General features: G+C 43.7%; 1 protein-coding gene across 1 annotated transcript; it reads left to right on the top strand.

The window, feature by feature from the left end:
* The first annotated feature begins 19,905 nt into the window (after nt 1-19,905).
* On the top strand, nt 19,906-21,433 carry Oxgr1 (oxoglutarate receptor 1). The gene has a single exon (XM_051161069.1). It carries the CDS (start codon nt 19,914-19,916, stop codon nt 20,925-20,927), a length of 1,014 nt encoding a protein of 337 aa, XP_051017026.1. The 5' UTR covers nt 19,906-19,913; the 3' UTR covers nt 20,928-21,433.
* The last annotated feature ends 601 nt before the right edge of the window (nt 21,434-22,034 follow it).

Below are 22,034 nucleotides of genomic sequence, written 5' to 3'. Positions count from 1 at the left end.
GTAACAAGAATAAATTAATAAAAAATAAAATAAAATAAAATAAAAATGGGTATATTCTAGAAAAGTCTAGAGTTCTAATATGACATATATACATTTTGTCATAAACCACAGAAGGTGACATGTTCTGAACATTATCCAAGAAAGTCCCCAAATCATGGGTCTTCCTTACTTTCTCTTGAGAATTTCCTAAGACTCGATCTTTTGTGGGAGAGAATGCCATGCAAGAATTGTTGACAATGTCACAGATGATTAAATACCAGAAAGGGTGAAAGAAAGGGCTCCCAGACTGCCTGCTGAGGAGATAGAGGCCTGTAGCTTCCAGAGGTCAGAACAAGATAAAAGTCAAGTGGAGTGTGGTGTAAAGCAACCGACGTCCCTGCGTGACCAACTGGGTGCACTTCCTTCCCACTAGGCCTCGCTGTGTACAATGCGTGTTGATCTCTGGTGCCTCCCAGGGATGTTTTGAAAATAAATAAGAAACTGCAAATAGTTTGCTTATAGTTGTATCACCAAAAGATAGCACACAATACGCTGCCCCTTTGTGTGCCTCCTGTTTCTATAGAGCTGCTGGCCCATTGAGGGGATAATATGAGATGTCTACTGTCTACCTTCATATAGGGGAAAAGAATAGCACAAGGTGGTCCTCTTAGATCTGGAGATGAAGGGCTCAATTTTTAATATGCACCCCCTGACAACTAAAATCCAAATGAACAAAAATGCTTGCTTTGTCAACATCCTAAGAAACACATTGAGTTTGAGGGTGAAAACAGAACATGCGGGTAAAAGGAATGTCATAGTACAGTGTTCCCTAAAAGCATCAACAGCAACAGTACAAGGCACACTGCTCTCCAGTGCTGCACACAAGTGCTTTCTGCTGCCTCTAGCTTGTCTGTGCTGGACATTTTTATTGCTCTCTGGCCACACGAAGGTGAGGGTCATTAGGGATAATTTATGTCATTTATGTTAACAGGCCAGGTTTTCAAATGAAAACAGTAAAGCTGAATATAAAGCAGGACCCATTCTAGAACACAGCCGGAGTGAACCTGAGTCCGCTGCTCCAGGAAACGGCCCTTAGGAGGCTGAGGAGGTGCAGGGAGTCCGCTCAGCATCCACAGGAGTTGGCCAGAAGGAGAGGAGCAGCGACATGGAAAGCCAGGGGTCTGCCAAGGTACTGTGTCAATTACAAAGCAATTGATGGGGTCTACTGGCACCTCAGCAGATCAGATCCCCACTCCCTGCGTTAACTACCACACTTTGTATGGCTACTGAGGGCCAAGTGTTGGAACGGGCAAAGGGAAAAGACATACAGCTGGCGTGTCACACATATCCTCGGCTGATCACAGCATAGCATGAGGTCACCCTAGTCTATTTTTGTCTTTTTTTTCCTTCTCTCTCCCTCTCCCTCTCTCTGAATGTTTACGTGTAAAGACACACGTGTGTGGGTGTGCATGCATCATGCATGTGTGTAGAGGTCAGGAGTTGATCTCAGCTGCTATTCCTTAGGAAAGCCTTCTGTATATTATATTATATTATATTATATTATTATATTTTTGAGACAGTGTCTCTCATTGGAACCCTGGGTTCCCTGATTAAGTTGTACTGGCTGTGCCAAGAGTCATGGACTTATTTGTTGTTTTTTGTTTGTTTTCAATTTGCTGCTTCCCAAGCTCTGGAATTACAAGCTACTACCATGTGCCTGATTGGGTTCTGGGGTTGGCACCGAGGTTCTTGTTCCTGTGTGGTACTTAACTTACTGAGCGTCTTCCCTGCCTGCCCTATTGCATCTTAATGTGCTTAGAAATTAGAGAGTGTTGTCCTCCTGGTCACTCACTTTGTTAGGCCCTGAAAGGGCCATCTTAGTTCAGCTGTATTCTTACAGAACGCAAACACCCAACGCCCAACAGACAGCCTCTCTTTGGTATCTACAACACCCTACAGAAAGATATCTGACCTATGCTGGCCTCTGTGTGTGCCAAGTGTCCATCTGCTTTGTTCAGTCACCCAAGTGCTCTGAAATGGATGGGTCTGGAGTTACCCCGCTGTGATACTGGGTTCTAAGTACGCACTTGGCCAAAGGCAAGCTCCTCCAAGAGGCATGGGTATGGTGCTGACCCAAGTGGTGGCTGCGCACGTGAGGGCCCAGTGAAGTGTGCTGGGAGCTGATGGGACAGATCCATCTCAGGGTCTCAGCACCAAAAGAGGACTCGCGACGAGCCTCATGGAGACATCTGGAGAAAAGCGTCCCATTCTCTGACACCAGGCACCGTGTGGGCTTCAGCATCGCTGTACAAGTTCTCAGACTGCTGCCTCAGTGATTCATTCTGCAGTCTGACTGAGACAGGGTAGAGATAGCTGTTGGAGTGTAGGATGGGGCCCTCATGTCAAGACTGGGCTCATTTTAGCAGAAGTTGCCAAAGGGCTTCAAGATTTGTCATCCCGTACTCCAGAGGACTCTTATTATTAGGTCAACTGACATTTTCCTTTCTTCTAAAAAGGTTTATTTTATTTTATTTTATTTTAATCTATGGATGTGTCACCTGCAAGTAGGCATGTATATTACATGTATAGTCTCAGAGGTTAGAAGTGAGTGTCAGACCCCTTGGAACTGAGCTACAGACAGTTGTAAGCTGTCATACGGGTGCTGGGACCTGACCCTGGCTTTCCTCAGGAGTGAACGAGTGCTCTTAAACCCTTAGCCATCTCTCCAGACCCAGGGCGTTGCTCTTATTACTGTGGCTCTGTGTTCAAATGCCCCCATTAGCTTATCCTGTCCCAGCCCTGTCAGTAGGAAGGGTGTTTGTTTCCATGTCATGTATGAGACCAATTTCTCCTTCACAGAATCCATGCAAGGGGCCAGGACTTTTGAGTAAGAATTCATGATGAAGCAGAGTCCCCTTAAGATATTTTGCTAAATGTGGCATGAGTTGACAAGGCCAGCCCCAAGTGGCTGAGCTCTTGTTGTCTGTGTCGTATGTTTTGGCACAGTCCTAGAATGTCATCTCCAGTTTGTGTTGATCACCCAGGGTTGTGTGAGGGTCATCACAAAGAAGTGTGCATCATCATGGGCTGCCCGGTGCAGAGACCTTTAACAGGGGAGACATTGGTGAGGCCTCATGCTCTTGTGTTTGAGCTGTCACAGTGCCTTAGCCTGCAGCTAGAGTAAGTGGCAGAGGGGAAACTATCAGCTGGAAGCAAGCCTTGGGAGGATGCTCATACTGAGCTCTTCAGAAGCAAGTCCGACAGTCACTGTCTGGAGCATCCATTTAGTGACAAGAGAAGTCATGGTGCCAAGGTGAAGTCTGAGCTCTGGACTTGGTCTTCATGGGTTTCATAGGTTAAATGTGCCTTTTTCTACCCCAGTGTGAGGTTTATTCAAGTTTTTAGTGTCTTATTACTTTACAGGTAAGATGAGAATAAGGCTAGGCCCAACATCACAGTGTAAAGTGTATTTGTCATTAGTAATATAGACTATATTGATATGAAATAAGATTTGGTCATGTATTGGATATTTCTGGACAACTAGTTTGTGCATTTATTTCAGATAGGCATGGAATTGTGGATATTTTGAATCCCTATAGCCTGGCTTGGTTGTGGACACATGGTAGCAGTACCTCCTGTTACAGTGGTTCTCAAAACAGTTTCCCTATGCTGTGTATGACTTGTCCAAGGTCATCCCCATTAGGGAAACACAGAGCCAAGCTCAGCAGTATGGGAGTTATTGTTTTCAACTCAGTGGCTGCCATGCCCACTTTACGGAGCTATTCCCATCCACACCCACTTCAACTACGTGACATGAGGTGCAGTGAATGTAAGGTGCCTGGAAGTTTCTCCCTGGTGGGTTCAGGAGACAGAATACAAACAGTAGTTTCCTATAACATCACAAACCCAGCCCTGCCCACTGAGCTCCCCCTGCTTCAGGCACGGATCCTGTGGTACCCCAATGCATGCAAAGCAGAGGCCACAGGCAGAGGCTTGCCTTAGGCAGCAGGTCAGAACTGGTCTGTGTTTATCCCCGCATGCGTACGTAGTCGGGATCAGTGCACAAGGGCAAAAAGGGGAGGATGGACACGAGAACGTCCACCTTGGAACCTACTACACTGTACTTCCCAGAAGCACAGTATGCTATATCAAAGGGCGAGGCTTTGTGTCCCAAGCTGTCCATGGAGCCCAGGGAGAAGATGCAAATAGAATGCCGCTCCCCGGAGAAGCGTGCACATATTACTCCTGATCATTTCTATCGATGTGTGATGGGATGAGGACATCTTGTGGAATGACTCAGTCGGTGCTGAGTCCTTGGTGACTGACTATCCCACTGTGTCCGAGGACTGACTAGTTAAGTCTCCCTTGTTTTGGGGGGGGGAGCATTTAGTTTTAAAAAGCCTGAAGCACAGCTGGGCTTGATGGTCCATGCCTACGACCTCAGAGCTCCGAAGACAGAGGAAGGAAGGTCAAAAATTCACATCTGCCACTGATACACAGGGATCCAGGGACAGGCTGGGCCGTAGGAGACCCTGTCTGTGTGGACATCCACTGTACAATGGAAGGACTCTAAAGCCCTCTTTGTCATTGGCTCCTCCAGCTTTGGCTGTGGAGCCTTTGTTACCCTACCTTCAATGGCTTTTTTATGACTTTATATCTCAGGTCACAGTTACCCACGTTAACTTCCTTTGGGTGGAGAGTCATCAGGTTCAGGCAACGCCCACTTTTACACATATGTACCTTTGCCGTATCCCCCCAAACAGTCATCAACCACACATGGCTCTGGTCTACAGTGAAGTGGCAAGCAGTGCATCAGCTTTCAGCCCGAAATAAGAGCGCTTTTGAAGCTTTCATGTAGTTTCTGGGAGATACACGTGTAGTGGAAGCCAGTGGTCATCCCGAGAGGTTGAAGCTTTTCAGCTTGTCCTGTAACATATGACAGGGAACCAGAGATGACAGACAACCTCAGAGACAACCCATTTTGATGCCTTTTGTTGTCTACAAACTTTGGGAAGAAGTATATAAGCTCTGACTACTTGACATTTGTGAAAATATGCTTAAAATGTGATAGATTCACTGGGGATGAAGCTGAGTCAGTCACATACGGCTTCTTAGCTCAAGCCCAGGGCCAACTGGCTGTGCAGCCTGGCCCCAAAGCACTGCAAGTAGAAGGGATCCTACATGATGTCATCTTTGAACATAGGTTTGTGAGTGAAGTGTGGAGAGGGCAGGCACATACAATGTACACATGAGTGGAGAGGGCAGGCACATACAATGTACACATGAGTGGAGAGGGCAGGCACATACAATGTACACATGAGTGGAGAGGGCAGGCACATACAATGTACACATGAGTGGAGAGGGCAGGCACATACAATGTACACATGAGTGGAGAGGGCAGGCACATACAATGTACACATGAGTGGAGAGGGCAGCCGTATGCAATGTACACATGAGTGGAGAGGGCAGGCATATACAATGTACACATGAATGGAGAGGGCAGGCGTATACAATGTACACATCTGGCCCTTCTTTGCAGCCCTGTTCTCAAGTTCCATCCACTGTGCCCAGTGAGAAAAAGGTCTGACACCACAATGCTTTAGGATTCAAGGAAACCCAAAGCAATTCCCAGGTTAAAGTGGGACTTAAAAAGGCACACTGACTGTCCCCATGAGCTATGCCTTCAGTGTAACCCAGTGCTTTCTTTGAATAAAGAAAGAAGCTAATGCCATCATAAGAGATCTTTGTGAACAAGGATCCATATTGTGGCCTGTCTTACATGTGTGTTCTCTCACTGGGAAGGTCATTAACTTACAATGGTAATGGTGGCGCAGAAGAAAAGGAAGCAATCCATAGCTCATGTTGCTTTCACATTTTCTTTAATCATCAATAGATTCAAGATGGCTTTAGTGGGAGATGAAAATAAGGAAAAAATCTGAGTTAGTTTTGCATAGCTGAAAACCAAAGAAACCTACATGCATATGCAGTGGTGTAAGACTTGTAGCAATGGGAGCAGGGTGGCCCACTGGTTAGATGCTTGACTGACAAACACAAGGACTTGGTTAGGTGTGGTGCTTGCTTACAGTACTCGTATGGGGATGAGAGACAGGAGGATCCCTGGAGCTCTCTAGAATGGGGGTATATTTAGTCTTACTGTTGAGCTTTAGACCAATGAGAGCCTCTGTCAAAGGAGGCACACAGCACTTCTGAGGCTGGGCCTCCATGTGAGTGTACACATGAACCCATGCACTCATGAGTAACTGCTCACACAGGAGTGTAACACACACACACACACACACACACACACACACACACCATAAACCACACACACCATAAACTTCACACACACACACAGACATAAATACACACACACACACATACATATACACACCATAAACCACACACACAGACACACACACACGCACGCACGCACACACACACACACACAGAGGGGAGAGAGAGAGAGAGAGAGAGAGAGAGAGAGAGAGAGAGAGAGAGAGAGAGACGTATCATTTTGAGAATATTTCCTGTAAGTTAAATACATGGTCTCATATTTACATTTAAAGACAGCATAGCACAGTAAAAGCTGGGTGGTAAATTGAATGTTAATAACCTAGGATGATAATTTTTCTTTATTTATAATGCCATAAAATAACCTAAAATGCGGGGGGGGGGGCTGTAAACCACACAATGATAGATGCTGCAACAGATGGTGAAGGAGGAGAGCTTTGTATTTTAATTCTACAAAAGTATTCTAAACTTTAACCTAAGAGCTCATATTCTCACTTTGCAGTCACTTTGTTGACCCTGCTCAAGGCCCAAGTAAGTGCACAAGTCCACGGTGCAAAAGAGACCATGTGAACTCTGGGTTTAATGTCAGAAAAGAACGCTGTCCAGAGCTCAGCTCCTTTGAAGGGAAAGTGACTGAAAGCACCGGGTGCCTAACATCACAAACTCGTGGCTCCCCTGAGCTCTTCTTTCATCGTAATTGGTCTGCGAGGTTGGTTTTCAGGAGGCCACTCTTGCCACACTCCTCTCCACCTTCACACACTCTCACACCCACTTGCTGTCCCCCCACATGAGAGCCACAGTGACATAACCACAAAGGCTACAGCTCCGAGGGAACACCATGTCAGTGTAATCTTTTTCAAATAAATATATAATACAACAACGAATGGGGATCTGCTTCTTCAAAGAGTAACACTTTGGAGATTCGGTGACCCATTTGCTCTTAGTTAAAAATAAAGCGAGACTGAAAGGCCAGGTGCGGGAGCCAGGAGGACTTGTGGGGCCACAGGTCAGCGGTCTGCTGTGACATGGAATAAAGGGTGAGGGAGGTTTGCAGTGGCCAGAAATAAGCCGTCCTTGGAAACGGAGCTTATGTGAGCGAGTCACTGTTCTCAGAGCAGAGATTAGCCAGATGGAGCACACATTGCTCTGAAATTATCACTATGCAGTCTGGATTCAGTTAAACTCATAATCTGGATCAAGTAGGATTTACAGTTAAAAAGGCTGTCTTTAAAAAAATCCAATTTAATAAAATACCACTCAGATACAATGAGGGAGGGAGGAGCAAAGCGTAGCGTAACAATTAGAAGTAACAATCGTGTGTCGGGATGAAAAGCAGAAAAGGCGTCGGCTCTAGCGGACTCTATGAGAAGTCAGAGGAAGCATAAATAGCTACTGTAATTAAGTTATGTGTGCTTTTATTTTGTTTTTCTGATTTACATCCAAACGGAGATGGGCACATCACAGAGATGGGCTTGGCTTGCTTATTGGTCATAAATTCCAGGGTAGTTGAAAACTATTTTGGATTCCTTACTCAAATCAGATTTTAACTTTGATTTTTCAAAAGGTTAATAGGTTGGTACAGCGGCCTGTTATGTCAACACAGCCCTGGGAAAAAATTAATCATGAAAGCCATACAAAAGGTCAAAAGGAAGAGATTGAACATTATGCAACAAAGAAACCACAGAGCAGGTTCTGTGTGTCTCAGAACCATTTTTATCCAAATGCAGAAGCAAGGCAAAGAAAGTAAGCAGCAATGGTGATACCCAGCTGCGGTCGCTAACTGAGAAACGTGACAGGACATTAGCAGGACAGAGAAGGTTCATTTCAGCCGCCGGCCATGACCTTGTGCTCTCCAAAGAGGCCACTGCTGTAGAAACAGGAGGAATAACTGTCATCAGCGTTAGGTGAAGTTCATGCAGTAGGCATTGGCTACTGTGGAAAACACAAACACTGGTTATTCTACACAGAATCTGAAGCTCTGGGCTTCACACGGAGCAGAAGTGTATTTGGGGGTCTGTTGCTATAGTGATAGGACAACCAGGGGCCACAGAGGCTGGAACGGGTACAGAACTGCTTCCTGGGACTGACCTTTGCCTTTGTCTTCCTGTCCCGTGTTGCTGATGTCATTTTGGAGCTCACGAAAGTCGAGCACTACTCTGTGTATCTTGACAAAGGAAACAATATGGAGGCAGGTCAACAGTGGTGCAAATCTGGGTGGGTAGATGGGTGGAGAGGAGGGCTCTAGAGGCAAAAGAAAGACGGGGCTATGCTGGTGTTTGTCATGCTTCCTATGCAGAAGACGGGTTTGCATTGGCTCTTGAACTTGTTCCTCTTCCATTTAGGTGATGGTTTAAGTAATCCAGATCATTCCTGTTTGAAACGACTTGTGGTCTCAAGCGTCTAAAAAAGAAAATAAGTAGAAAAAATGTAACTAGATCATCTGAAAATAAGAAACTGGACAGATGAGCAGCAATACAACATATAGTTTATGTGACTCAAAGTGTATGTAATGAGAGTTTACATATACAAGCTTATGTATGGAGAAGTCATCTCTAGCATTACAGCAGACCTTAGCTCCTTTCTTCATTCCCCAGGCCACTCTTGTTCCTCCGTGCAAACTTGATGATAACACAACAGTGCAATCTGCACACACTCTGGCAGACAATGAGGTGCTAAACACACTGACATGGCTTTGTTACATGTCTGTGCTCTATCCTTCCCAGGGCTCTCTGAAGCCACCCTGATGGCCTTACAGTTGCTGTGAGTCCAGGGTTAATGCCGGCTTCCCTGCTTCTCTGGGTTATCCCAGGATGCAGGCAAATTGCTAGCTGCCATAGGTTCCTATCAGGATGCTGCTGCGGTGGGGGGGGGGGGGGTGCGGTGGGGGCGGGGGGAGGTGCGATCTGCCTCCTAGTGCCCTAGATGCTGTGGAAGTGACAATTACTTCTTAGTGCCAGCATGAGGTGAGAGGAAATTAGTCTTTCCTCAAGCTTTCATTCTATTTATTTATTTTTTTTAGAACTTGCCTCTCCTAAATGAAGTTTTTTGAAATATTTCAGGAAAATATATATATTTTTAAGCTTTCACATTTTGCATAAACCAGTGTTGAATAAATTTGTCTATATTCATCTATCTATCTATCTATCTATCTATCTATCTATCTATCTATCTATCATCCGTCCGTCTGTCTGTCTGCCTGTCTGTCTATTTATCATTTGTCATTTTTTTCTATGTCGCCCTTGCTGTCCATGAACACACTATGCAGACCAGGCTGGCTTCAAACACACAGACATCCATCCACCTTCCTCTGCCTCCTGCGTGCTGAGATTAAGGTGTGCATACCTGGCTCTGAAATTTCTTTCTTGAAAATCACCTCCACCTGTGTCAAGCCTCTTAAAGCACCACCAACCAACAATGTATGCTGGCTTCTCCTTGGGCATGTAACATTTTGCCAATTCTCCTTGAATAAATTGTCAACCTGCCCATTCATTTTTGGTGCGTCTCAAGTAGCCATCTTTTAAAAAGCACTGGAGGCTGCCCAGAATGCGCACATTGGTCCATGGGTGACCCCAGACTCCAACTTCCTTCCTTCTCTTCCTCTGAGTCTCTCAAGCTGGTCCACTTACACATTACAGCTGTAAATCTTCTCTTCAGCTTGATGTGGCTACCTGTCTGTTCTGGTTGTCACATGACCTGCCTTCCAACTTCTGCTCTCAGTCTGTGAATCTCCCACCACTGATCCCCTCCCCTCTACAGGCAGGTGGCGGTTGGTTTCACCCCCAGGAGAGCCTTTTACTCTGGAAGCACCCTAACGTTAGAGTAGGAGAACCAGAGGGGTGCATTGACATGCAAATCCCGAGGCTTTATTCTGTGGGTCTGTAGACAGCCTTAAGAACGGGCTTTTAATTCAAGCACCAGTGTTCTCAGATACCTGCAAGCCACAATTATGCCCCAAGAGACAAAGTTGTACCTATTTAAGCTCACTTTCTAATTCCAAACCTTCATCAATTTTCACAAGTTTCCTTCCTCCTCTGTCTGCCTCACTCATTCTCCACAGAGGATTTAGTTCAGTCGTTCTCAAACCCCTACATACCTGCCTGGAATGCTTACAGAAATCCCACTACATCATCCATCCGCTTCCCTCACCAATTTATCCAAGCCTTGCTTGGTGTTAATTAATTTTTGATCATTGTATAATTATATACAGTAAGTACACAGATTTTAAGCCCCTGGTTCAATGAGTACTGACAACTGTATTTTTTCCTAAGTAACTCATACCACAATCAAGCTTTTTTCTTGTCTTTTCTGGTCAACTTTTATGCTCTCCCAGAAGCAAGCACGGTGCTCGTTTTAAACTTCCTAGATCATCCTCCAGCCCCAGCCTTGTATCCTGAAAAAACTGTGATGGAATCACACTTTATTAATTCCTTCGCTTCTGGCCTTTTATGCTCAACACAACGTCTTTAACATTTGTCAATGTTTGGCATCAGTAGCCTTTATATGTCTATGTCTTTATAACCTGAAGTCCATTTGATCATTTTTTTTTTCCAATTTGGCCTGTCAATTGTGATAGCTGACTGACTGATAGCAAATAGTAAGACTATGCCCACCTTCATGAGTTTTGTTTAATGGGTTTCTGCAGCTGGTATTCTTCAGTCATTTGATATTTTCCAAAGCTTCTCAACTTATTCTAATATTAATGTTTTTCGAGGGTAACTCATTTCTGGAATGGAAACAGATGGCCTACCCACCCTGTTCTCACAGACCTTCCCTCATCTTTCTCTCCTGTCTCAAAGGATAATCCCCGCCCCCTTTACGTTCGTGACCTAGTAACAGTCATTGTTTGTGAGTGTGGCCTCCATGTGTCCCTTCTGTGTGAGGGGGCCTTAGGATGTTCATGTTTTGCTGTAACTGTGGGAGTTAGTGGAGGCTGTTATGGAGCCTGTTAAGAAAGGCACAGGCAGGCCCCGACCCCAGGAGTCAGGCATTTCTTCTCGCTCCTCCCTGCCCCTCCTCCTCTAACTGGCTCCCTTCAGTCTGTCCACTTCCACTGGCTTATTTGCTGGCCCTCTGTGCAGAGATACACTCAGGGCTCTTCTACGAAGAGGGAAGAATAAGTTAACTTTTCCCTTTTTAAATGTGTCAGCCACACAGGAACAGTCTTAGTTATTTTCTTTCCTACCAAATTGTAGCTTCTCGTTTTACCCTTTAGCTCACTTCAGAAACTGGCTTTGGCTTGCACTACAGGACTGAATGGTTTCAAGGTAACTAATGAGTTTTTAATCACCTGAATCAAACATGTCAATTTAATTTTCCTTCCCTCCTTCCTCCCTCCTTCACTCCCCTCTCCCTTTCTTCTGTCCTTCCTTTTCACTCTGCCCCACCCCCTTTTTCTTTGCTTCTCATACTTGAGTTGAACCAAGCACACAGCAGGAAGTTGCCCTGCTACAGAGTTAGATCTCCAGTACTCAATTTAATTTTTATCTATTAAATTTCTTCTATTTAACAAAGTAATTTAAACAACATAATTATTTAGTTATGTCAATTTGTTTTTATTTCTTTCTGTATATTCTTTTTTACAATTCCATGCACTTTTTATTATAATTAAAAATGCCATACATCTTTTTTCCTCTTACACTCCAATAAGGGCACAGAGCAAAATAATCACAAAACTTAAAAATGTCTTATAATGACAATGCCAAGGATGATAATATCTACTCGAAACTCACAAGGTGAATAATGAACATTGATTTATAGTGTCTAGCTTCTCACTTATATAAAAAATTAGATGTCTAAACTTTAAACTTAAAATGTCTATATACACATGCACAAAAATACACATTTATTCATATATATGCATGTGTGTATGTATAATATATTCCTACATACATATATATAGCCTGCTCAATAATAGTTTCTATGGTTTTTTAAATTTGAAAATATTTTATTTTATTTTATTTTTACATATACATTTATATTATTATACATATATATAATATATTATCTATAGCAAGAAGAACCATCAAACAATGAGGAATTATATAAATGTTACATTCTTAGTGTTTTGGCTATTTGGATTTGACAGCCTTGAAGAAGACATCTTTCCTATCTTGGTGCATCTAAATTTCTGAATGTGAATCAATCTCCATCACATATTGTCAATATCAACTTACAACACCTATCTAGACCTAAAAACATCTTAACCTCTAAACAACTAAGCTTCATTGTAAAACTAAGCTACTTGGTCTTCAACTCTATCAGAGACTTGAGAAGGAGTAAACTTGATTATCTGAGTATGCTGGGAGTGCAGGTTAGTAGCTTTCCAAATGAAAAGATGACAGAGACAGTTTTCTACCTGAACAGTCACCCAAAACTCTCTATAACATTGGAGCATCTTCTTCAGCCTTTTGGCCCAATATATCTGACAGACATATTTGTGAGGCAGGAACTGTTGAGGACTTGCTTACCCTGTCTTGGCAGAGTTTGGCAGTGGACTCTGCCTGCATCCAAGCTTGCCATTTTTAAAGGAAGAATTCTGTCTGTGGTAGAAATGAGGACCTTTTGCCCAGTGGCCTGTTTGCCACATTTGAAGCCATCTCTATAAGGAGGCTCTTTGATGCTCATCATCCTCTTTGAGGTAGGCTGGGTGTTGCCAGGAGTTAACCTGTCTCATTGGCAATGAATCTTTACAGTAATAAAAACATTTTAAAATGCCATATTCTGCATGTCTTTGAAGATCTTGTCTACCTATCCTTCCTTATCTTTCTATAGAGTCATATCTATCTGCTGCACCTAAGATGTATATCCTTGTGATAAGAGTAAACTAGTAATTGACATGACCATGATTTAATCTACTAACATTTAATTTGTACAACTTATTTCTCCTAAACAGCTTGCTATAGCACTTTCAAAGCATTGGAAGTAAGCCTTGTAATATATATGAAATGTGTGTGAAGAATAATCTTACATTTGAATTCTATGCCACTGTATCTAGGATTAAACTTCTTTTGTATCTATATACAGATTCTACACCAGTGAATTAAAAATACCTTTTGAGTGACAATTGAGGCATTACGTTGAGGAGTAGATTCACTAATCTACTTTTCGTTCTAGCTTCCCTACATATTTCTATATTCCCCCTTCTTCCTTTTCAACCCCTTTCTCCAAACAGGTCTGATCCGATGTCAGTGTCTGGTTCTTCTGTTCTGAAAGCATATAAGTTCTCACAAGCATTATACAATCCTAAACTCATGTGTATGAGGTGTGTGTGATGCACAGAACAATTAAGGCTGGATTTCTGCTCTTTTTATGAACAGGAAAAGAAGACATCTGTAAATCTTCATTCCTTTTTGTATATTCTTTTTTTCAGATGCTCACTTAGTGGGCTTAGGTCAGGGGGAGCTGTTTGATGTCAATCTGCCACCAATATCTGAAGACTTTTGTGTTAAAGACAAAGAAAGAATAAGTTATAAGTTCTAGTTATCTCCTAGTAACAAAGGGCGATTGTTATTGCATGTTGTAAAATTTTTCTTTCTGGGAAATGTCTACGCACTCCTAAGATCTCAATAAAGCCCCTAAAGTTTGATTTTAACCGAAGTTTTTGTTGGGGAACCGATGAGTTTAATGGATTCACTTACAGAGCATGGGTGAGCACAGAGCACTTAGGTTGCTTCCCACATCGGGGTACCCGTAGCTCCCAGATATTGAGTCCTTTCTAGCTTGTGGGACCTAGCTAGCCTCTCCTGGGGACCTGGAGGCCATGTTCAACTAGAGCAAAGTCAGGTAAGAGTGACTGTGAAGAGTGGCTGGATACTCTGGGGGAGCCCACTCACTTCCTGCCCCCCTCCTCTAAGAGAGCATCAACAACCCAGCAAGCCCAGCTGTGATGATCTTTTGCAAGCATGAGTTGCATTGGTCATGTTGTTTTATCCCAGGAAAGTAACTAATACAGAGAATGACTTGTCCAATCATTGACTTATGTTCTAATGTCTCCATTCTCATTAAAAAAAACCATAGGAATCTGGAATCCATAAGAAGGATGAATTTATTTCCTCATATGCTCTACTATAGATTAGAAAATTATTTAATCAGTACATTTTCACTTAGCATCCGCTATAACGATATTAATAAATGCCAATATTTTTCTTTAGATTATAAAAAGTAATCTCCTGAGAGTATTTCTTCAACAGCAAACACAGCAAACGCTACAAAAACATAATGCAAGACCACAAAATAGCCAGACACAGCTGGAACACTGTAAAGGCATTTGAAGGTCACATCAAATTTGTGTAGTAACAGCCAGAGAAGAGAGAAGGAGAACAGCCCACCTTCTCCTCTTCCTGTCTCCATAAAACTCAGAGTAGAAGCTAAGACTATTTCTCATGGGCTCGTCCCCTGTTCTTCCTGTACCGAGCCCGGATTGATAATTAATGACCCTTGAGAGAAAGCTACTTAGCTTTGCTTTCTCTGCAGAGTTCGGGGAACAGAGGACACTGGAATGCCCTTGCTCTTTAATTAGAGAGGTTGGAGCCTATCGATCACCATGGAGATAAACCTGTGACCTACTTCACAGGAGCAAGTGCAGTACAAGGCAGGTGGCACCTTCTACTGTGCTGTGGCTGTACATGCAGGAATCCTATACCACCGCGGGGGGGGGGCATTTTAAAGAAGAGAGTGCTCTCTAAATCAGGGCAAGAGACCAGGCTTAAATAGGAGCCAGCGGCTACCCTCACACAAGTCCTTCATGTGGCCCCTCCAATCTTAAGCTTTGTATCTACTCTAAAAGAATGGCATTATTTGTAAAGCATGTTTCTGAAAGATGTAGAAATCATATTTTTCTCTTTCACCTTATATTGATTAATTATTCTTTCCCCTGAAAAGCAATATGATAGTTTGGGAATTTGGAGTTACAGTAAAAAACAATATTTATAAACATTGACAACTCCCCATTCCACTCCTCCTAGCCATAGGCAACGGTCTTCTAACTGTCTATTTCTACGTGTGTGAACTCTAGGGTATGTGAAACAACAGAATCAGATGGTATCTGTCATTTCATACCTAGTTTACTTTCGTCCATGTTGTAATAATGTGTCAATTCTTTGGTTTTTAAGGACATAGACTGTTTTACGCCATGTATTGCTTATCCATCATCTGCTGGTAGTTGATTGGGTTGCTGTGATCTCTTGGCTATTTGCTGGCATTGCTGCTGTGAACACAGGTGAACAATTATCCATTCAACTCTCTACTCTGGATGTAAACCCAGAAATTAAAGTACCAGGTCAAGACTCTGCTTTAAACTGGGGTTCATATGTGCTGCAGACAAGGGGCAGAGCCACACCCCTTCTTTCACAGTAACTGTTGTGAAGGGAGGCTGGAGCATCAGGACCCTGGCAGGGGAACCAAGGAAACCTAAGGCTGTCAGCGATTTATCTCTGAGAAGCTTGAGAAGTTTATCGCTGCCTCTCACACCCTGCGCTTTATATCACAGTGAAATGTGGAATCTTTGGGAACCAGAGCGAAAGTTCATCTTTGACTCTCATTGATCGTCACCCTCCAGGGTGCACTCCAAGCTCGGTGCTGCATGGTTCAGGACTTTGGTTTGAAAGTGGGAACTGAAGGAAGAGCATAGAAACATCAAGAAATATCTAGAAGGGTTAAGGAGAGGGATTCCTACTGTGCTTAAGAAGGACAACTCCTCCATGCCACACATCTTTGGGGATTAAAATTGTTCTTCTGACTAGTTTGAAAATGCGTAGAGAAGCAAACCAAGAAACATGTGTTTGTGTGTGTGTGTGTGTGTGTACATGTGCGTGTGTGCATGCGTGTATGTGTGTGTGTGAGAGAGGGGGGGAGAGACAGAGAGAGGGAGAGAGAGAGAGAGAGAGAAAGAGAGGAAGGGAGAGAGAGAGAGAGAGTCCTGTGTGGTAAACAACAGTGACCCCAGCAGCAGAGTTTCTGAGGCCTGGTGGAGGAAGTTGGATGATGCGCCATTTTGAGTCTTCAGCTGCCTAGTTCACAGGAAGCTCTTATTAAAGCAGAGAGAGTCAGTGGTGAACTTGACGTTGGAGCAGCACTGGAAATGTTGAGGGTGAGAGAAGAATAAAATGGACGCTGAAAGAGTTAGTTCATAAGAACATCATTTGTCAGAAGCAATTTTAATGTAAGTGCAGAGATAGATACTGTGTAGGTAAAATAGCAAACGTCCCTACAGACTCTCAGCTTGCCCATCTGTGGGCTCAGGGGTGAGATGAGTAGACAGTGGTCCCCAAAAGGTATCTTCCTAAAACATGTTCTTCAGCCAGCCTCAGAATGACATATCTTCATGGTATCAGAAAGGAAAAAAAAATACCAAAAGTATGGTTTTCTACATAAAATTCATTTGGTGCTTGCTTTCTCTCTTGCATACTCATCCATGCTTGACAGAATTGGCAGTGTTGACACCCACTGCATCACTATTTCCCAGTAATAAAGAATCCATTAGTTTCAGGTGGCCAACAGCCTACTCAGATTTGGGAACCACCATTGTGGCATAAGACGGGGCCTACACCTGAGTGCTGTCCTACTGTTTTCCTACATCCGCAGTTTAACAGCAGAGTGTGGGCCACAAAGCACCACAGACTGTGACAGTGGAATGTGCAGGGTCCTGGGCTTCAAAGAAAAAAGAACCTGCATCTACCCTGCTCACTGCCTGGGCTGGTTTCTGTGTGTTGTTTTAAATGTAACACATATTTTGTAAACTCAGCTCATACTTTTGGCGAGGTTTTATGGAAGAGCTCTGGTTTTGCAGGCAACTCCAATTCTCTTACAATTAATCAGCCTCCAGTAAATGTCTCAGTGAGCTGTTGTTTTGCAAAACATGAAGGTGGGTGTGTCTACCTACAACTTGTCACTCCCTGGGCTGATTGTCATTTAAAATGTCTTTATAACATTACCCTGGGGGATTATTTGGCAAAGATGAGACTTGTAATTCTGTTCTTCACTTTAAGTTATTGAGGAGCCAAGTTCTGTGTTTTTAAGGAATAGTCACCGCCTTCCTCATTCTTCAGCGTTTAAATGATTTGCTCATGCTGCTGATTGCTCCTTAATATAGTTAACAAATATTAATTGAATCCCTCTAGTTATAATCCTGTCAGGCAGAAAGAAGTGACTTGCATTTTGTGTTCAAAGAATTAACAGACTAACTACTTCTACTGGAGTTCTCCCTTCTAGTCATTTCCCTTCCTCTCTCCTCTCTCCTCCTCCTCCTCCTCATTCTCTCTCTCTCTCTCTCTCTCTCTCTCTCTCTCTCTCTCTCTCTCCTCTCTCTCTCTCTCCTCCTCCTCCTCCTCCTCCTCCTCCTCCTCCTCCTCTCTTCTTCCACGCCTCTTTCTTTGGAGCCAGATTCCAGTGAGAATGCAGTATCCTGGAAGATTCTTTGAGGTGCTACAAAAACAGTCTGCATCTATTTGCTCCAGAAATAACCTGAGCGGGTTGGTGGCCTCTGACGAGAACTCCTGGAAGGGGTGAGGGACTTCAGGGACTCCAACGCATAATTGTTTTCTCTCAGGTTTAAGCAATTGCCTGCTTTTTGTGCGCAGACCCATACAAGGCATTTGACAGAAGGGGGGTGGCTCTCCCACAGTGCCTTTCTGGCCTCAGCATCCTTGCTCTTCTGTAGGATCTGATTCCAAAATTGAAGTACTGGCTCCGTAAATATTTCTTCATTTAGGTTGAATTCTCCACTCCAGGAGAAGCCTTCCTTTTCCATTGGCAGGATAGGGCCTCAGGGGCATCTTTGCTCCTCTGAGGCAAGTCCCAGGTCCTTGGACTAGTCTCTTCCCATCAGAACACAGACTGGAATTAGTGCACCTAAAAATGCTTTCTGTTCTTTCTTGCACTAAGTGATCTCTGCAACCGTGAAATTGAGACCAGATAACAATGGAGAATTCTGCTCGTTCCTGTCTTACATTTGTACAGTAGTAATGAAGATATGAGGGGAAATGAACAGCATGAGTAATGAGGAGATTCAATGTCAGAGAAGACTGATGTCAACAGCAAACACAGAGAGTCATCGCTTGACTTGAATCTTACGGCTCATACGTTGGAAAATTAGTACCTAATTGGTGGAACTGTTTGGAAAGCATTAGGATATATGGGGTTGCTGGAGGAGGCGTCTCACTGAGGGTGAACTTAAAGGTTCTAAAGACAAAATGAGGCATTCCCAGTTAGCACGAGTGCTCTCTCTCTCTCTCTCTCTCTCTCTCTCTCTCTCTCTCTCTCTCTCTCTCTCTCTCTCTCTCTCTCTCTCTCTCTCTCTCTCTCTCTCTCTCTCTCTCTCTCTCTCTCTCTCTCGTCGCCATCCCTCAGCTTCCACCTTTTACTTGTTGGTCAAAATGCGAGCTTTTAGCTCTTCTTGCCACTGCTCCTTTGTTGTACTACCATGGACTCTAACCCTTTGCACCAAACCATAAGCACCAAATTAACCACATTTATGACTTGCCTTGGCCATGGTGATTTGTCATAGCAGTAGAAAGCCCAGCTAAGGCATTAAATTAGAAACCAATCCTTTCTGGGTTCAGGTAAAATAGCCCCACATCGGTGACTTTGCTTTAGTCTCCTGTCTTTCTCTCTGTGATCTCAGTAGTCTTGAACTACGATCTACCAAGTGACTTACTGGTCAACAAAAATTTAATCTTATTGAGTATCTAATATATTATGGCATATACACCAACTGTTTTTCTTGTTACTTAAGAAAAAATATATGTATGTTTGTTACCTGGAGTAAAGTTATATTTTCTGCGTCCATCTCCTGCCTCAGACTTTGATAGTGGGAAATATATTTGTGTGGCTTTATCTTTTACAGCTGGAGAATTGCCTAATTAGCACACAGTGGCTGCCCCCAGAAACATGCAACTGGATATATTTTACACCCAAAATATTTACATTCAAATAATAGGCTCATAATAACTCTTCATAATCATAATCATGTTATAAATTTGCTGTCAAATTTAAACCTTTTTTTAAAAAGCAAAGTCAGAGAAGCCAGAAGAAATAAGTTAAAATGGCATCCTACCCAGACCTAAAGAGCTAAAGAAACTTACTTAGGGGCTCACAGTGGCAAAGTGGCTAAGGTGGGCGTCATCCGTGGACTTGGAGTGCAGGTTCTTAAGTACTGCATTATACTGAGGAACCCACCCATGAACACGCAGCAATACTTCTCTGAAGTAATTAAAATAGATGCAGTGAGCTGAATGTTGACTTTGAATCTACCACGCATACAGTGTGGCAATTCACTGCAGCTTCGTTTTTGTGATTCTGCATTTGTGTGTATGTGTGTACATGCGCATTTGCTTACCTGTGTGCTTGTGCATGTGGAGTTAGGGGTTAATCTTGTGTGTTATTCTTCAGACACCGTCAACCTTTTCTCCTTGGCTTGGAGCTGCCAGTTGCTTTCCTGGAATTCAGTCTCTTCTCCACAGGTTCTCTTTAGTGTTAAAGAGAAAGAAAGAAGTGACCTACTAGGAGTTTAGAGCTGCCCCCATGAGCTATTGATCGTTGTTCTCATTAGTGTTCTCTGCTCTCTTTGATTAGCTAGTTTTTTCCCACTGGACTTCCATGGCCGATTTGAACTCTCCCATTTTCTTACAAGATGAAAGAAAGGAACCATGAGTGAGCCACTGGACAGTCCAGGCAACGATTCCGATTTCCTGGATTATGTCGCTGCTTTGGGGAACTGCACCGATGATCAGATCTCACTCAAGATGCAGTACCTTCCTGTCGTCTACAGCATCATCTTCCTTGTGGGCTTCCCGGGGAACGCAGTGGCAATTTCCATCTACGTCTTCAAGATGCGGCCCTGGAAGAGCAGCACCATCATCATGTTGAACTTGGCCCTGACGGACTTGCTGTACCTGACCAGCTTCCCTTTCCTCATTCACTATTACGCAAGCGGTGAACACTGGATCTTTGGGGATTTCATGTGCAAGTTCATCCGATTCGGCTTCCATTTTAACCTGTACAGCAGCATCCTCTTCCTCACGTGTTTCAGTATCTTCCGTTATGCTGTGATCATTCACCCGATGAGCTGTTTTTCTATCCAGAAGACTCGGTGGGCAGTGGTAGCTTGTGCTGGGGTTTGGGTCATCTCTTTGGTAGCTGTCATGCCCATGACTTTCCTGATCACGTCAACCACCCGGACCAACAGGTCTGCTTGCCTTGACCTCACCAGTTCGGATGACCTCGCTACTATCAAATGGTACAATCTCATTTTGACCGCCACCACCTTCTGCCTGCCCTTGGTGATTGTGACACTCTGCTACACAACGATTATCAGCACCCTGACTCATGGGCCCCAGACCCACAGCTGCTTTAAGCAGAAGGCCCGGAGGCTGACCATCCTGCTTCTCCTTGTGTTCTACATATGTTTCTTACCCTTCCATGTCTTGAGGGTCATTCGGATCGAATCTCGCCTGCTTTCAATCAGCTGCTCCGTTGAGAGCCACATCCACGGAGCTTACATTGTCTCTAGACCATTAGCTGCCCTCAACACCTTTGGCAACCTGCTGTTATACGTAGTGGTCAGCAATAACTTCCAGCAGGCATTCTGCTCCATAGTGAGATGCAAAGCCAGTGGGGACCTTGAACAAGCAAAGAAAGACAGTTGCTCCAACAACCCTTGAGTCACGCTGTTTAGTCAAGCCTAGGGAGATGGCTCAGTGGCAAAGCTCTTGACATGCAAATGTGAAGGTCTGAGCTGGAATCTTCAGACTCCACATAAATCGGGTGTGCTGGCAAGCACCTGCAACTCCAGTGCTCCTATGGTTTGACAGAAATGGAAACAGGAGAATCGCTAAAGGCTCCAGGGCCAGCTAGCCAACTGGACACAGTGACTGACCTCAAAGAGACCTTGTTCCCAACAAGATAGACGGGAAGAACCTATGTGTGAAGCTGTTTTTTGAGCTCTCCATGTGCACTGTGGCATGTATTCAACTTCCTCCCACCCCCACCGACAGCCACATGCCATTCACACATATGTACTTATCAAATGTCAATTAATTAATCAATTAACACCTCACGACAGTTTATATATAACTCCCAAGAAATCCAGAATACACATCCCCCTTGTAACTACAGTACTTTCAGGCCATTATGAGTCATGGGCTTTAGGCTCTTAGGAGCTCACCAATGTGTTTATTGAGATCTTTGGGATCTTAGTGAGCGAGCTTCATGAATGTCAATAAAGTATATGGAGTTAGAAGCTATAAAACTCCAAAGATTTCTGTTGCTGCCAACTCATTGCCTGCACGTGGGAACTGGTGCTTGTACGGCAACCCTAGACCTCCCCAGGGCTTTAGCATCAAGATGGGAAACACCAAACAAACTAGAGCCGAATAAAAGTCAAGCATGTTCTTCCACGTCCTTTCACACGTTGTGAACGCTATTTACTAAAACCATGAGTTATCCAAAAGCATCACTTGTGCCTTCCTCAATATTTATACATCTCATATCTTTATAAGTTGTTGTTGTTTTTGTTTTACTTTAAATTTTCTTTGAGATTATTGCTCTGAACTTTCCTCTTAGTTCTTCTCATTCTTCAGACTGTATGAAGACATTAGGACACAATTAAAAGGATACTGAGGAAATAGCCCAGTCAGTAGAGTGCATGGTGCACAAGCATAAAGGCTTGAGTCTGGTCCCTAGAACCTACACACAGAAGCCTGTGGCAGAGGCATGCACGTGGAACCCCAACTCTGAGAAGGCAGAACCAGGCAGGTCCCTGAAGCTTG

Source organism: Acomys russatus, chromosome 18 (genome assembly GCF_903995435.1).
Source record: "Acomys russatus chromosome 18, mAcoRus1.1, whole genome shotgun sequence".
Taxonomy (NCBI): domain Eukaryota; kingdom Metazoa; phylum Chordata; class Mammalia; order Rodentia; family Muridae; genus Acomys; species Acomys russatus.
Note: the sequence above shows the minus strand (reverse complement) of the source record. Positions and strands in the feature narration are given on the sequence as shown.

Excerpts from the sequence above, each read along its gene's own strand:
- Oxgr1 (XM_051161069.1), top strand. The coding sequence starts at position 19,914 with ATGAGTGAGCCACTGGACAGTCCAGGCAACGATTCCGATTTCCTGGAT.